The sequence below is a fragment of the Oryzias latipes genome, chromosome 14 (genome assembly GCF_053564925.1).
Source record: "Oryzias latipes strain Hd-rR chromosome 14, Olatipes_Hd-rR_3.1".
NCBI lineage: Eukaryota > Metazoa > Chordata > Actinopteri > Beloniformes > Adrianichthyidae > Oryzias > Oryzias latipes.
Genome location: NC_136250.1, coordinates 27750145 through 27767619, shown reverse-complemented (window position 1 = coordinate 27767619; position 17475 = coordinate 27750145). Strand labels below are relative to the sequence as shown.

Genomic DNA, 17475 nt, shown 5'->3' with positions numbered 1-17475 from the left:
TGAGAAGGAGGGTCTAAGGGCAGGAACGTCCAGTTTAGCTTACTCAGTTTAGTTTAGTCTAGCAATTACTTTTTGAAGTTTAGGACTGATTTCAAGTTCTTATACAATTAAATAAAGTCAAAAATTTTGCATGATACAGGCCCTTTAATTAAGTTAAATTCCAACTATCTGTCACACACCTAGGTGTGCGAAATTTGTTCTCTGCATTTGACCCATCCCCTTGGGGAGCGGCGAGCTGCAGACACAGCCGCATGCGGGAACCATTTGGTGGCTTAACCCCCCAATCCAACCCCTTAATTGCTGAGTGTCAAGCAGAGTACCATTATTAAAGTCTTTGGTATGACCTTCCGACCTTCCAGTTACAGGGGGGACACTCTAACCACAAGGCCACTGAGCTGGTAATACTCTAGTTGCCTTTAAGAAGATCCAACGAACTGCTATCCCGTGTCTTCCTTTTCATCAAAATCAACCCCACACATTGTCTTGTGTAGAGCAGTGATGCTGTTACCTCTGACCCTTTAACACTGCAGCTTTAGCTACACTGTTGATATTCCTTCGACTACTGTAATTATTTAAGCGTTTATGCAATTGACATTATTTCAACGGATCTTGAAGCTCCGATATGTATGCATGCAACATGCAACATTTTACAGTAGTAAAGTGTTTACGCAATTAACGTAAACAAACTGAATTGGACGCAGAGATCAGCAGCTTTGCGCCAATGGCCTCAGAATCCATTGGAATTGCATGAACGATTACAGGGTTATGGTAGTTCAATTAGGGTGTGTTAATTCTTTGCCGGCAACAGCTCCAAAATTAAAGTCCTTTATCCTGCCTTAATGTTAAACAAACTTTACAGACATTCAAGTACCTAAAACTTTATATTGACTTGTCAAAATTTTTATTTCCCGAAAGGTGAAAATAGGTCAAGAGGCTCCAATAACCAAATACCACAGTAATATACTACACATTGATGTTGAAATGGTCTATAAGTGTGACCCCTGGTCACATTTCTGTAAATGTTAAGACCCAATCCTAACCTTTTCCCACAAACTCAAACTTTTTATTCTTACAGGAAAGTTCATCATTTCCATTTAGTGCGAAGCTGGAGGAACACCCTTCCTTAACATCTCTGAGAGAAAAAAAGAAGAATCCCACGACTCTGCAAAGGAAAATACAAACTGTTTAGGTTGGTACAAGTATGTACCACTTGAATTCGGTGGTGTCCAAACCTTTCCTAAGATTATTGAAGGGAGGTGTTGTCTGAACATGGCACCACAAGGCCCAAATAAGACAACCGAGCAGAAATCCTGCATTCATTGTTGAATTTCTGACAGACTGTGAACCCAAGTGCAGCAAAAACAACCGCTTCTCCAGAGTTTACAACGCTTCCTCGAGGACTCATAAAACCTTTATAGGGAAAAAGCCAATTGGAGTCAGTTTTACACCTCTCATTTACCATGTTCCACACAATCACAGAAAGCTTGCATAAGAAAAGTGATTTCCATGCGCATAAGAAGGTTTGTTGAAAGAAAATGCCTTCATGAGTTATAAATATTCATGTGCAGTTTCCATGTTTGCACAAGTATAAAACACCCTGAACTTTAATGAAAATGTGACCCAAGTATGAAAGGCAGAATTGTGTTTCTTTGTAAAAACAAAGGCAGCAACAGAACACTAAGAGACTAGTACTTACACTGCACCTCCAAGTACTTCTGTGCTCGGAAGTCCTTGACTGCAGGGTGATCCACGATGCAAATCACAGGCATCCCATCATCCTCTTTGTTGACGGTGAACGTCAGCCGGCTGGTTACTGTGTACATCTTGTCGTAGGTCAGTTGAACTTTGGGTTTGCCTAAAGGAAATAAAACAAATAAACATTTATTAAAACATTTACTTTGGTGAAAAGATTCTCCAGTTATTAAGTCAAGTTACTCGACTCGGATTTCTGAAGAGCCTTTTCTTTTGTCTAAAAGCACAAAAAAAATGCGGTGTGGGCTTCAGCGACCCCATGACCCCACACGGGATAAAGAAGATGGATGGATTAAGTGAGAATGAAGCAGTTTTCACTGGGATACAACTAGTGATGAGAGTATCTTTACCAAGGTATCGAAAAAAATACCCATCGTCAACAACTACATTCCTGAAGTGTCGATTACTAATGAATAAATGAGAAAATAAAAGTGCATGTGTCATTTCTAGATATTTTTGGTTAGTAGGTGAGTTACTCCAGTGTTTTGTACTGAAACATCCCCCAGTCCAAGGAATATCGAACTGCTCCATCAGTCACATGACGCATACACGACAAATAAAAAACCTTGAAACTTGGGGAAAAAACAATTCACCTATAAGAAATGACTAGTAACTGGTATAGAATTTCATGCAGGAAGTAATCTGTATTGTAAAATTGTGGCATCACTCGCTGCAACAGTTTCTTAAAGGTTAGAGACAGAAAACCCGAGTAAAAGGCTTGAAATGGGATTGTTTGAATCTTGAAAAGATTGTTTGTGGTTTCACATAATGATATATTTTCATACTACGTTTTCGTTCTTTGTGCCAGAAAATATCCGTCACTTTAGATGAGAATGCTGCAAAACTCTCCAACTATTGACAGAGGCACAATCAATCGCCTACAAGGTCTTTATAAATAAGAATTGTGAGGATAAAGATCGGTCACGCTTTATATCAAGCAGCAGGAGGATTTTTAATAAACTATAAGGAAAACTGCAGTTATCACATTAACGTAGGGCTTGTAAACAATTTGATCATAAATATAAGACATTTGTAAGACATCTACAACTGCTAGTTGAATGTTTTTATAATCATCTTATTAACAACACCTGTAAGACATTTGTGAAACAGCTAACTGTGAAACTTCATTTATAAAGCCCTGTACAACTCCTAACAGGGTCTCAAAGTGCCTAAAGGTAAAAGAAAAAAGAAAGCAAAAAATTACGCAAATTAACAGGTAAAAAAATACAATATATCGGACAAACATGTATCTAATAAAACAAATAAAAGATAATAAAATGTTATAATTTATAAAATGTACAACACCTGTAAGATATAAGTAAGACATCAACAAATGTTACTAAACGTCTTATACATCATAAAGGCTTTACAAAGGCTAAAAATGTCTTTAAAGGCCGCACATTTAGTAAATCTATTAATGCTGATGAATGTCCAATAAAAGCTTATGAACACATTAGTAATTCCTGTTAATGTCTAACGAATGGATTATTAAGGAGACTCATACCAAAACATTACAGCATTTTTTTTTTATACGTAGTGAATAATTGGCTTCTCTACTGTGGTGTAAACATTTTCCACACGACATCAACTGTAGATTCTAGGCTGGTCTCTGGTTTTTAAGCGCTGCATAGTTTTAAAACTCACCTTTCTCATGTTGTCAACAATTTTTTAACTGACATGTTTCGTTTTGGTTTAGATGCTAATCCTTAAAGTCATGCACAGCAGGTGCGTGCACTCGTATGGCCTCAAGGCGTGCTTGATCACCTGACCTTTTTGCCTCTAATAAAGGTTTTTTTCTTTTTCTCTTTTTTCTTTTTTGTAATACCATTAATTCATTTCTGTTAGAGATGCAAGAGTAAGATGTGGCTGGAAAATCCCCCGGTGTTCTGTTGAACCCATTATCTTGTTTTACAACAGACACTAAATGTATCTGTTTAATGTAATATTTTCTGATTTCCACATCATTCAGTTTCACAATCTTCTGTATTAAAATCTTTCCAATCACAACAAAAGCCTCCTAATCTAGAACCTGAGCCACATTGGATACAGCTGTCAGGAACTGGCGGTGTAGAAGCCAACAATGCAGGAAGCTAGGCTTAGAAGCAGAAATGCAAACATTTAATAAAAAATTCAATTCTATTCAATTTTATTTGTATAGCCCACATTCACTACAACAGTTGGCTCGATGGGCTTCGTACAAACCTAAACAAACCTAAACATGACAAAAACCGTGGAAACTAATAGCAGATAAAGCAGATAATGACAATGTCAAACTGAAAACCAGACACTTCTACTCACTAATGACAATGAACAGAAATGAGGACAGCTGTGGAGGATTAACATGAACCAGGACTGGATGATAGATGACAGAACACGACCAAAAACACCACTGACGTATCCTCACAGCAACAGTATGATAATAACATTAAATAATATGTAGGACGTCTGTGTTTAAAAAATTACCATCGGTATAAAACTTGATTCATGTGGATTATGCCTGCAGCACATGAGCCAATATAAATAGCCTCCAGTGTTTTATGGCTTTGATGTCTTCCAAGACTCTAATAAAGTGAACAAACTCATGTTGACAATAATTTGTTGACCTACTTATCTTATTCGCTGCTGATAACCTTGATCAGGTGTGTTTGGTCAGTAAGAAGCTGCGTTAGTAGGGGGGTGTTTGTGAAGAACCCAAGACTTTTCCATAAAAACAAGAAGGGAAAGGACCTTGTTAGTGTGGTTAAACCTTTTAATTGTGCCCTAAATTAAGCTTTGATCGAAAACCATTTTCCTTTGTTGTTTAAACTAACCTAATGGAGCGTCACCAGGAAATTACACAGCTGCTGTTCTAACCACCAAATCTGACAAGAGAAATAAGAGCGTCCAATAAAAAGGCCCAGTATGTCTAAACCCAGTTTGTTCTAATTCTAAAATTTAAGAAGTTGTTTTAAAACGACTTTATCTGCTTATTGTAAAGGAGACATAGACTCCACATTTTGCAAAGTAATACTCATAATAGGTGTACTTTCTGTGCGTCGCCCGTTGTTGAGTTTCCAGTCCACAAAGTTTAACTTTAACGACATAAAAGGATGAAAACTCGGTACTCAAGGCTGCCTCTGGAAAGGACAGCTTAAAATGCTGGGGCCAGACAAAAGGAGCTGCTGTTGGATTTATGTACATTTATGGCAGAAGTGAAGTGTCCTCGATGATGCTCAGATAAAGTGAATCAGCAAAAAATAAAAATAAAATAAAAAAAAGCTTGCCTTCTGGTACTACTGTGAGACTGTGAATCACTCATTAAGCTTTACGAAGCCAGATTTACTACGTGGCCACTTTTTGCTCGGCGTTGCCAAGCCGAATGCTTGCAAGGAGTCCGCCTCCTCTTTAATGTCACTCGGACAATACATTCTCAGGCACACTGAAGAGAACAGCTTCTTCCCAGCTTTAGAAGAAAAAAAAAGGCTGGGGATGCATGCTTGGAGTGCCGCAAATCACAGTCACAAAGCATGATTGATTATTCACTTTCTCTTATCCTTTTGTCCTGCTTCCTCTCAGTCATTTGCAGGAGTGCATTAGAGTAGCATCAATAAAACAAGTACTTGAATAAGGTGAAAGAGTCCAACAAAAGAAGCGCTGGCACAGAATCTGTGCAAATGTATGGCTTTTGGACCCATCAGTTCATATTTCAGCAGCGTGCATTTTCTAATGGCGCCTCCACTGCAGCTCAGTCACTGAGGCGGCTCCATTGCTATGGTGACTGTCTTTCTGGATGCTGGAAGAGCAAACATGGGATGTGGCCGGTGTAAAGGAACAGGTTTTTCATGAATAAATCCCACTAGAGGCCTTAAACGAGTGTAATCAACTGCAAAAGGAACCTCAAGACGTCTGTTCAAATCAAAAGCTTTTATGCTTCTAATTCCTGGTGTGTTGGTTCATTTTTTTGTATGAATCTTTGGAAATGATTTACTTTGTGATCCACAGTACTTATGGGTCCTTCAAGTCCAAAGGTGTCTAAGAATAAAGTGTAATTAGCATAAACGGTGAGGTAATTCAGGTGATTAATGAGGCACCATCTTATTTCCTGCCTATCCCTCCTTTTCTGCCATCTGTCACCACCTAAAAATTACCTTTGTACTTGAAGGATACCTTCCTCTTCCAGTTGTGAGCTATTTCTTCCTGCAGGCCATTTTATACCCAAAATGTAAAACACAACGGGTTGGATAACGAGAGTTTTTAAACAGTGGACCGTCTGTAGCAAATTTTCCTGTGACTCTGTTTAATTTATCACCGCCAGCCAGCTGCTCACTCATCATTCATCTGTGCAACATAGACGCAGAATGAAAGACCCCCGCTTGGCACAGCATGGGGCCAAATCTGACCGGTGCCTAAATGCTGGCAAAGGCAGAGAAGTAATCTCAAAAGATGGACATCTGAGCACTCAAACAGCGTTGCATCAAATATTAATGTCTTTCTGCAAAGACAATGTACTTCTTGAGTGAAACAAATGATGTGCAACAAAGCACATGCGCCTGCTGTTCCACAGGTAAATGAAATGGAAAGAGTGCCGGGTTGATGCACAGTGCAGCATCGGAAGATGACAGAGGAGGCGTGAAAGCAGTTTTCTTAGATTCTGTCCTTGGCATTTTATGTATAAAACCATACAAGGCGGTTAAAAATGCGACTTGGAGACACCAATCACTACTAAAAACTAAAACTAATGGCCCGATGGAGAACAGTCTCACCGCTAAATATTTTTAAAATGAGATAAATATACCGTCAGCATTGATTTATCAAAAGAATTTGAAAAAATGTTGCTACAGAAGCAAAAAAAAAAAGGGGTTAAAATTACTCCATATGTATATTTATTTCCATTTTAAATGTAGATCATTTTATGTTGCATTGAACAGAAAGGGGTCCCGACCGGATTCTTTATGAACTGGTACATTTATGGTTGTTTTTAGTCCTTGAATCCTTTCGTCTTTGCCCCTGTTGGAAAACCAAGATTTATCATTTCAAGCTCGCATATCACAGGCCTGTAAAACTGCATTTTTTTCACCTGCACAATACAGCTAAGATCAGAAATGTTTTATGTACAAGTGATGGTGAAAACTTTTTGTTAGCATCGTGTCCTAAGAGTTCCTTAAGAAGTCTTCAGCTTGTTCAGAACGCAGCAACTAGATTGTTAGCAGGAACTAGCAGAAGAGATCACATCACTCCTGTGTTAGTTTCACTTCATTGGCTCCCAGTTGATTCTAGAATCAAGTTCAAGATCCTCCTGTTAACCTATAAGGCCTTACATTGTATGACCACGTCCGATAAGACCTCAAAGCACCTTACCAACCAAACAGAACACTTAGCTCACAAAATGCAGAACTGCTTGTGGTTCCCAGAATTAAAGAAGAAGCTCCCAGCTCATGGAAGAGAGGCTGACATTCAAAGTTAGGCTTAAAACATTCCTCTTTGGAGAGAATTAGACTAGCTAGTAATCAGAGAATATTTAACTTTTTGCCCCCCTTACCTCACGTACTGTAATGAAGTTTACATCCATTATACACACCATTATAGCTTGTTTCATAAGGCCAGAGCGGTCCATTCCCCTGATTATTAATACTACATTGTTTTAATATTGATATCCTAAAAATGTAAATTTTCTATCATTAATATTATGATTACTATCCGGTATAAGTACCATAGTGCATGCAACTTGCTATTAAGATGTTTGAGTTAAATTTCAATAACAGCTGGTCGCTAGTAGGCTGCTAGAAGTTAGAAGCTGGGGAAAGTTTAGTGCACTCAGGGTCTGTCCTTTATTCTCATCTACTTCTCCTCTCCTCTAGTCTTTATCATTTAGCTCTCCATGCCTTTGTTTGTTGCAGTGCAAATTATGTTTTGTCCTCCCGATTTCAGTCGGCACGCCCATGCTCCTGTACTTGGCCATGGACCCTGTCTGTGGCTCGTCTCTATGCCTACATTTGGCCATGTCGTCTTGCACCCCCAGCCGTCCCCCAACTATATCTGGATGAAACTCATCTGGTGGACTGTTCAAACATGTAGTTGTAGAGTTAGATAAGCTAATTCTTTTTGAAGAGTTCTGCTGTATCGCCTGTCCGTCCTGGGGGAGGATCCCTCCTTCATGTGGACACCCCTGAGGTTTCTTCTTCTTTTTTTTTCAGGAATACATTTTTTTAAGGAGTTTTTCCTTACAGAGAACGAGGGTCTAAGGGCAGAGATACCCAGAGTAGCTTAGTCTGTTTAGTTTAGTTTAGCTATTAACTATTGAATTTTATGACTGACTTCATGTTCTTTTAAAATGACCGATATGAAGCCCATTGAGTTGACTTTTTTTTGGAATATTGGGCTATATAAATAAATTTGAATTGATTTGAATTGAAACCTGACTGGGGAGTTTTAGGTGGTCTATCTACAACAGTGTTTTTCAACCGGTGTGCCGGAGCACACTAGTGTACCGTGGGAGATGGTCAGGTGTGCCGTGGGAAATTGCCCTCATTAACTGATCTATAAACATTTCCCATCTCCAGGATATCAGCTCTGTGTTCATCCAAACAGGCCCTGATAAAACAATGAGTAGTTAGGAATATAAAAGATCGTAAAATACTTTTTTCTTTGTGTTTATTTGATTCTATTAAAGACATTTTGATAAGACTGACGGTACCGCGATTCAGCCGCAGCTACAGCTGTATTCGAAAAAGTCCCACCCCTTTAACTGTCTCCACCAATCATTCTTGGAGGCTTGATCACACGTCATCAGTCTGACCAATCAGAAGTGGTTAAAGACTTCACCTCCTTGTTCCGATTCTGTTCACTAAGTCTCTCAGTTCCAACAAAAATACCGGCTAAAGCTATAACGGTGTAGCTTTCCGCGGGATCCGGTGTCAGACCGTGGAACAAGAGAACAAAACAATGAAGCTCAGAGAAACGAGTCTATCTGCGTTCGGCGGCTGTTATTCACTACATCTCCCATGATGCATTGGGTTAAAGTGACAGTGTCTCAGCGCACAATGAGTCTTATTTGTTAAACGTCTTGAAACCACAATAAACACACATTAAACAGTTTTTAAATCTTTTAATTTAACTTTTATTACATCTTTTAGAAAAAACAGCTGCAACTTCCAGCTTTTTCTGCCACAATTATCATAAAAATGCAAGTGAGATTGTCGAGGGACTGTAGATCAATACAAACTATGAGTTTTTCCTTTTTTTTTAATTTTTGGATGCTGGTGTGCCGCTGGACTTTTGTCAAGGTTAAAGTGTGCCGTGGCTCAAAAAAAGTTGAAAAACACTGGTCTACACCTTGGGGATATTTTCTCTGATCCAGGTTTGTCTGAGACATCAAATATTGCTCACTTGATCTTCGCAGAGACTTCTAGGAAATTTCTGGGTCACTGGATTTTCGATTCGGACACCCCGACAAATTGGCGAACACTCTTCATAGTGCACTAAATAGTGAGGAAGTAGTGAGTGAATTCCGACAAAGCCAAATTTCTTGCCAAACATGCAGCTCAGAGCAGAGGATGTGAAATGGTCCTGTGGCTGTCTCTTGAGGTTATTGGCTGCTTTGCTCCTTGTCAGTCAATAAAGAGCCCTGCCAAGTGCTGTCTCTTTGGTAAGTCTTAAAAGAACTGAAAGGATCGAGCCGCGCTGCAAGGTTTCCACTTTATATGACTTTCACTATATTGTTAGCCAGGAAAGTGAAGATATCTGTGTCAGGACTGCTGTCAATAAATCACTAAACAAGCAGGGTGAGAGCAGCGGGAAGGAGACAGATAATAGTGATATAAAGGGTGTGCACACATTAGTAGAGATGGTTGGATTTACATTGGCAAGCATGACAACCGTAACCTTTAAGTGATATTTAAGAGAGTACGATAATCCCTGAAGGTAATTAATTTGAATTCTCTGGAATTTTAATCAGAAACAAGTCTTTTTGGAGCTAAAGCTTAAAGCAGTTTAAGTAATGCTGCTCTTGTGGCAGAGCTCAGGTATCCTTTATAATGTTTTTCAGTCCTGTGTTTCTTTTTGTTGCACTGAAGGAACGGAATATGAGAACAGAGCAGGGCCATCAAGGAAGCCAACTATACCAACAACAAACCAAACAATAAGAAATTCTGCTAAACATAGGAATCTTTTTCGACTTTATAGTTCCTATATCATGCTATTCTAAAGGCTGTCAGAGTAAACTATAGGGCTGCACAATATGAGGAAAAGTTGGGATTTGCGGTATTAATGATCAATATTGCGATGACGTTACAAATTGCGATAAATGAACAAATAGCAAAACAACCAAAAACATTATTTCCATTTTACACAGAAAGGATAATAGTCTCCCAAAGTTTGGTAGCCTACATCAGAGTGGGGTGGCTCAGAAAAGACGTCCCCTCACTGTTAGCTCTTTGGGAATCATAGGAATGTAACAATGATGGATAACAATCACGTCCTGGTAGCCAATGAGCTCAAAGCCCCGCCCCCAAGAAAAAATAGGATCAGCTCAGCAGCGAAAACCTGAAAACTGAACTGAAAGCAAAGAGGGAGAAACAAAAAAAACAAAAAGATTTAAAAAAACAAAAAAAAACAAATGTACATTATTTTAAAAAAAATTGGTAACAGTTTTAGGTTTAATTTTTGCCCTTTATATCATTTTTAAATTGACCATTATTTTTTCTAATTTTCAGTTAACAGCGTGATTAAAGCTCAATTCAAAACTGTTTTAAAGGTTTTTCCTTCGTCTTAAGATGATCCTAGTTTGACCTCATAATTTCAACTGTTCATCCTCTCAGAAAAAAGACCTTAATAAACCTTTACAAGTCTTGAATTTTGATAACCGAGCCTATAAACTGTTTGAACGTCTCTGTTTCCCATTTCTTGATTTTATCGACCAAAATTATTTTGATCAAATCTTTTAAACGTTGACAGTTTAGAAAACACCAGAGATTAACTTTGGCTATTCAACAGTCAATACAAGCTTATGTCAACATGTCAGCAAAAAACACTGATTGATTGAACTCTAGTCTTATTTTGTGACAGTAAAAACCCTTTACAAGTCAATCTGTGACCTAATCTCGGTGGATTACTCAGGTTGGAGCTGAATAGCAGCAGTTTAATGCACTGGAGTGTAGAGGTGAAGGTGCTCTGGGCCTTCAACACGGCTTCTGATTGGAGCCTTTGTTTGAAAGTCTGTACAAAGCTCCCTGTCTAAACTCCGAGGCGGCCTGTTCACCCCTGAGCTCGGCATCGGCTTCTAACGCTCAGCAACCTTTGATGAAAGCATGGAAAGCTGTCAGGGTGCCAGGCAGCTTTTGCCACCTCTGCAGATCTGCACTGTTTTACAAGAATCCACTCAAAGCTGAAGCAGAGCCTGCTCTAGACGGGGAGAATGTAAAGGCGGCGATGCGGCGTTTGTTTCTTTTTAGTTCTAAACAAACACACATAAGAGCACACATTTGCATGCCTTCTGTAAAAGTGTCTGTAGATGAAAAACAAACTCCAAAAACAGTGTGTGTTTGGTCGGTATTGTGAATCTGAAATCCTTTTTTTTTGGACATCATGGATGCTGCTTCCTCTTGGCTAAAGAGGGGGAGGACCATCTGCCTGCTAATCAGTGCAGTTCATAAGCCAGCATCTGTGCATATGGCATGTGCAACATGCACATTTGGGAAGGGAAAGTTCCCATGATACCAAACCGTCTAAATGACTTTTCCTTGGGACGGGCCTTGTTTGTTTCTGTAGTGTCGTCTTCTGCCATTTGTCTGAGTTTTGGGGAGTCAAAGTCAGATAGGGGACTCAAGTCAACCATAGTCAAAAAACTAAACAGACTATCTAACGTCAGTAAAGTCTCAAGTGGGACGTGCACATTGACTGGAGTTAGCTCGGACTAACAATGTTCCAAAAAACAGAACTTGGGCAGGACAAAGTAAAGAAGCTACGCCCAAAACACGCACTATTTTTAAGCTCTAATGAATTCAAAACAACGTATTAAAAATTCAAATTCCTTTTACAAGATCAGACTCCATGGTCTATTAAAGAAGATTTGACACTTCCTGGTTTGCGTCAAAATCATTGACTTTATAGGAGAACTGAACTGAGTGACTCCTCCCCCTGGCGTTCCAGACAGGAAGTACCGCTGGCTAACGAAGGCTACTTTGACGTTGAGACTTTTGAACTTGAATCGTCTGTCGGATTTCCTCCCCATTTGCCCATAGCAGCATGTTTGACTAGTGATCACAAAACACACCAAACTATCACACCTCTACCTGAAAATCTGTTCGGTTCTATTGTTTTATTCTCTTCCATTCTTTTACAGTTGGAAACATTTTTAGGTTTTTTTTATGAGTCCTAAAGAGTCAAATGAAAAACGGAACCGGGGTCAGGGTAAACAACCGGAGGTTTTCTCAGCTAATGAAATGTTTCTAAACCGACACAGTATTTCTGACATTAAACTCTTCAGAGTTCAGCTGGACTGAATTGGGTCACGACTGGAATGAAACTTGAAAGTTGTTTGGCTCCTCTGTAAAGTAGCCTCACATGGGATCTCCTTTGAATTGATTCACATAAATAAATAATGTAAAATAGAATATTGTGAGACATCCAAATACTTAAAAGGCTGTGTTGTCCTTTTGTTCACACTCCAGCTTTCATGCCCACATGTTTCACTTTCATGTCGTCTCAAAGCGTCTTTTGGATGAAGCGAACCGTGAGATCTTTATCTAAACATCGTTCGGCAACAAGGCGCCCCACACACATGCAGAGATGAATTTTAACTCAGGTATTGGCTGAAGGGAGAAAATGTCATGACAGTTGGCTGCTGCATACCTGGAAGCTCTTTATCTCCCTTCATCCATCTGATGGCGGCGGCGGGCTTGCTGCTCATGGCAGAGCAGGTCATCTCTGTCTCGTTGCCCTCGCTCAGGACCTCATCTCGGGCTTCGATGATGGGGTTGCCGGGAGGAACTGCAACAGGGCACACAGACAAAACGTTGTGTTAACACACAAGTGTCTTGTCACCTCACTTGAAGCAGAAGTTGGAATATCGAGTTTTTTTTGCGACATTTCCGACAGCATTTAGCTCAAACTCAAACTTAATTTATTTATATGGCGCCTTTCATTTCAGTTGAAAACACAAAGCGCTTAACATAGAAGCAGATAAAATGTTCATAAAAAATGAAAACTATTAAAAACAGAAAACACAGGACAATCATGCAAAGATGGGACCCCTCCCTCACCAGGTTCCTCCTCCCACCCACCCAGTTCCCCCAGTAGAACCCTGAGCAAAAACAAAGAACTGCAGCTTGAAGAAGGTCCGGTAAAAATGTTCAGTTTAAGAGTCTTTTTGTTGAAGATTCAAAGCTGCCGTAAACATTTCCAGGTAAACACAGCAAAAAAAAAAAAAAACATTATGCAAAAAAAAAAACAACAATTATGCAAAGTCAAGATGCTGGTTTTATCCTGTCTAGGGACTACAGATGGAAAGATATATCACACAACAAACTATATGATCCTTGCAAAGATTTTTTAACCTTTTATTTAGACATTCCAGCTATTATACCAGGTTTTAAGATGTTTTAACTTTACTCTAAACCGTTCCAAGCTTCCTTTAAATTGGCATTGTTGGTTTTAAATTTCATTAAAGTTTTTTTTTTACAATGCCCCAACCTGTACTAAGATTTTATTCTCATTTTGTTCACATTTTGTTCTAAAGGGAGGCATTTCCACTTGTGTCACCAATTCTTTTATTACTGCAATCAAAACAAAGCAGGATTACGTACATAAGAAAGGGTTTTAACATGTTTATTCAGGTTAAATCTTTTTAAGATGACAAATATTTAAGACCATTTTCTCAGCCTAATTCCTATTTTATTCATTCATTCTAATTTTATTATCTAAACTGTAGTTGTTTCTGTTGAAAGATGCTTTTCTTTTTCTTGTCTTTTTAAACCGGCGGTTGGTATTCAGGGTATTGGTACATAATGATTGATTTATTTAATATGTTTGATCAAAACAATCTGGGTTGAAAATTTTAATTTTTGACAAGAAATGTGAGAACAGCACATTTTAAAGGCTCAAATCAAAATTCAAGACTTCAAATTGATTTTTAAGGTCTTTATTTCCAAATGCCTAAATCTCAACGCTTTTAAGACTTTTTAAGTTCCCTCAAAAACCCTGATAAAAGCTCAAAACATTCCGTTGTTTATCATTTTTTAGCTTCATTTTTCGTTTTTGAATGCTTGTGTGGAAATTTCTAGATTTTATTTTTAGACTACTTTTTTTTTTGCAGTGCAGTCTGGATTGATGGTTTATTAGTGTGCATTGTCCCAATAAATGACATTGGTAAAAAATTAAATTACGTATCACTTAGACTGGATTTTATTTGGACAGCATTTTTGTCTTTGTACAAATATTGTCAAAAAAAGAACTAACTGAAACAATTGATAGTAGCCGACCTCTGATTTCTGATGACTCCTTGAGGTTTACTCTCATTCTCTGTAACCTGATTAAATCTCACTTAGGAGTAGTCGTGTCTTGGAGGACATTATCCCGATAGTTAACACTTTCACGCAGTAACAAACTAACGAGGGGACAGATTTATTTAACCCAGCAAATTAGCTGGAAATTAGCTTGAATTTACATTTTTTACATGTTGAGCAGAGAAATATTATCAGGAACACGTGGGCGAGAATGAACGATGACCCCAAATAACTCTAAAAATTGACCTCAAAATAAGCTGTTAATCAAATCGTTCAATAATTTTAGATGAAAGATGAAGGTTTAACAGCAACAGGGGAAGCAGGAGCGGGTCAAAATGCTGCTGGTTTGATGCCTAAATTGAGTGTTTTTACAAAGCTCATCTTCTTACTTCACAACAATATTTTATGTTTTTTTTTTATTCTTTTAAATATATTTGTTCCTCTTTAGGCAAGAATGTTTTTATGCTGTATTTGCTTGAAATTTACACCGGGTTAATAAAACTGTCTTTCTATTCCTAAATCTTTACAAAAAAACATTGTTTTTCCCTTTTAATCAGCACTTTCTATAGTCAGAAACCTAATTTAGGTCCTGATCTTTTTTTAAAAGTGTGGGTGTGTGCAGCACTGAGAGTGTGTGCTCTGCTTTGTACTTAGCACTGTGATGTCAGCGTAGGCTTCCTGTGGGGGGTCTGTGTAGAGCTGGCAAACATATCGACCCTCGTCTGACAGCGAGACGTTTGAGAGTGACACCCGCAGCTCGTTGTCTGAGAAGTTCACCAGCTGAAAGCGGGAGTCTTTCAATGCTGGAAGAGAGAAAGGAAGAAAAAAAAACAACACAAAAATAAATCTCTGAGTCACATTTACCCACAGTTGTCATATCTGTTTGCAGATAAATGGTTTAAAAATCAAGTATTAAAAACACAAAGTGGTTTAGGAAATTATTTGGGTCCTCATAAAACTGTTCTGTATATATTTATTCATACCATGGTCCGGGTAAACACTCGATTCTGATTGGCTGCTGGTTGAGGATTAAAAAAGTGATAATCCACAGTGATGATGCACGACTAAGAAAGAAGTTCCGGTCACGTGGCTTAAATGTTCTGTATCACTGCGCCGGCTTCTTTAAAACAAAGTTTTGCTTCATCATCTGGACAAAAACAAGCGGGAAGAGGTGAAATTTCTATCTTTCAACTGATGCACTCTAGAGTCGATGTCATGTTACCGTGACAACGCGCCGCACCACGTAACAACGTCTGCTTTTTATGAAAAAAGCGATCCAAACGAAAATAAAATAACAAGAATAAAGTACTAAAAACTGATTGAATATTTATTTCTTTTGTAATTGAGCATGATGTAAATGGGATAATGGCCGACAAAATGTGCATTATCAGAAATTAAGGCACTTAGCGAATCGGACCCTGCGATCATTGGACGACCTGCTCAACTGCCTGAGCCACAGTTACACATTAACAAAAAACATGGGATGAAAGCTGGAAAATACATGTTATTTAATGCTAGAATGTAAAAATGCCCTCATAGTCGCTAAAAACACTTGTTGCTATGGAAAATTTAAGCATTTACTTTAATGCGGTAACACAAAAATTGACACACATTTTTATAAGACTTAAAGATACAAAAATTGTTTTGGTTGCTATGGAAAATAACACAAAGAAATCTCTATTTTGAAGGAAAAAAAATGTATTTCTTGTTTTATTTTAGAATGATGATATAATATGTATCTGATTTCTAAATAAAGATGCATTTTGTCTCCATCACGTTTAAATGTAAACATTCGGTAACAGGATGAACTTTTAATTTGAATAAAAATGTTAAACAAACTGGATTTATTTCTTCTTTATGGCCCTCTTTCTGTTGCAAAAACACATAACAATCAAAGGGAAACCAATTTGTCCTAAAAATATTCTTAAAAAAGCAGAGAAGTTTGATGTTTTTTTTTGTTTAGTCTGCTTTTCATTTGCTTCCTTTGATTCCGGATGGTTACGATCATTAAGCTCACAACCTTTCAATGGTTATTCTTTCTTTCTGGCGTGGGTGTAATTGTGCGATGCAAAATATTCAAATGTAGTTTATAAAAACAGCAGAGAAACATTTTTCCTCTCATCTCAGTCACAACTGCTGCCTTCTCCAGTAAACAGATACAAGATACATATTTTGGATTTTCTTTGAAAAAAATGTAAATTTGTTAAACTGATAAGAAAGACAGAATACAGGAAATAAAAAAAAAGTTTACATCAACTTCCATTTTCATTCCATTTTCCCCCCACATTTTTTAACTGGGTAAAAGAAGCTTTCAATTGACCTGTTGTGTTGTTCTGATTCTGTTCTGCAAAAGGTGCTCTACTTTTTTTTTTAAATATGCAGGCAGATGTGAATAGCAGGCGGGTCATACTTTCTGAATTACAACGCCTCCATCTTGGCTGTCCTTTATCCGGCTTACGCAAGAACTGAGGACAAATTCACAGATCCTGTCTGTCTCTCTCATCTGTAGTCACTTTCATCTCACCTAACCTTGTTTGCCCACCTACCTAAGCAGATTCCATCAGCTGTAATGTAGAATGACAACATGCGGTTAGGATAAAAGCCTAGCCATCTCCATCCCCCTTGGATGGGCTGATAAATTCTGCTGTGATTGACAGTAACTCCGGGCTCTCTGCACTCTGAACTCTCTCAGATCTGAGGATTCCTCCCCTTTTTTTCTCCCATGAAAGCTCAAAGCCCCAAAGACACAGAGCACCTCAAAAATGGACAGAAATAGATGAAGAAATCTTTGCATGACATCGGTTGGGCATTTATAGGAAAGAGAACAAAACAGGGAGGGTATCAATGATGCCTAAATGTTAAACGCCAATTCCCCATTTATGAGAAAACGTGTTATTTAGACATTAAAATAAATTGCTGGTGCTTCCGTCCTTATTGTGACAAAGCCCCCGTTTTCCGTCTTAACGTGCAGCATGAACGGCGTTAATGAAGTCTGCGAGGCCAAGGTCAACGCTGAGGAACGCAGGAACCAGGAGATGAATTTTACTGCTTTTAATAAACGTACTGAGCCAAGGAGAGTCAGAGCCCGGGAGAAGAGGGTGTCACACCGATGGCCGTCACTTCCCCCTCCATGCAGAACATGTAAACTAAACGCTTTCCTCCTGTAACATCAGTGGATGTTCTGCTCCAGCGATATTGATCTGAGTGTTTCCTTTCTACGCCCAATTAATGATTTTAATGTCCA

At 38.5% G+C, this 17475-nt stretch overlaps 1 protein-coding gene across 5 annotated transcripts in view; it reads right to left on the bottom strand.

The window, feature by feature from the left end:
- cadm1a (cell adhesion molecule 1a) overlaps positions 1-17475 on the bottom strand; it is a 501435-nt gene that overhangs the window by 102356 nt on the left and 381604 nt on the right. For all 5 annotated transcript variants that reach the window (XM_023962566.2, XM_023962565.2, XM_023962567.2 and 2 more), the window contains 3 exons: positions 14882-15034; positions 12580-12717; positions 1697-1855 (listed from right to left, as the gene is read on the bottom strand). In XM_023962566.2, coding sequence (XP_023818334.1) covers positions 1697-1855; positions 12580-12717; positions 14882-15034 — 450 coding nt within the window. The remainder of the gene's footprint in view (positions 1-1696; positions 1856-12579; positions 12718-14881; positions 15035-17475) is intronic.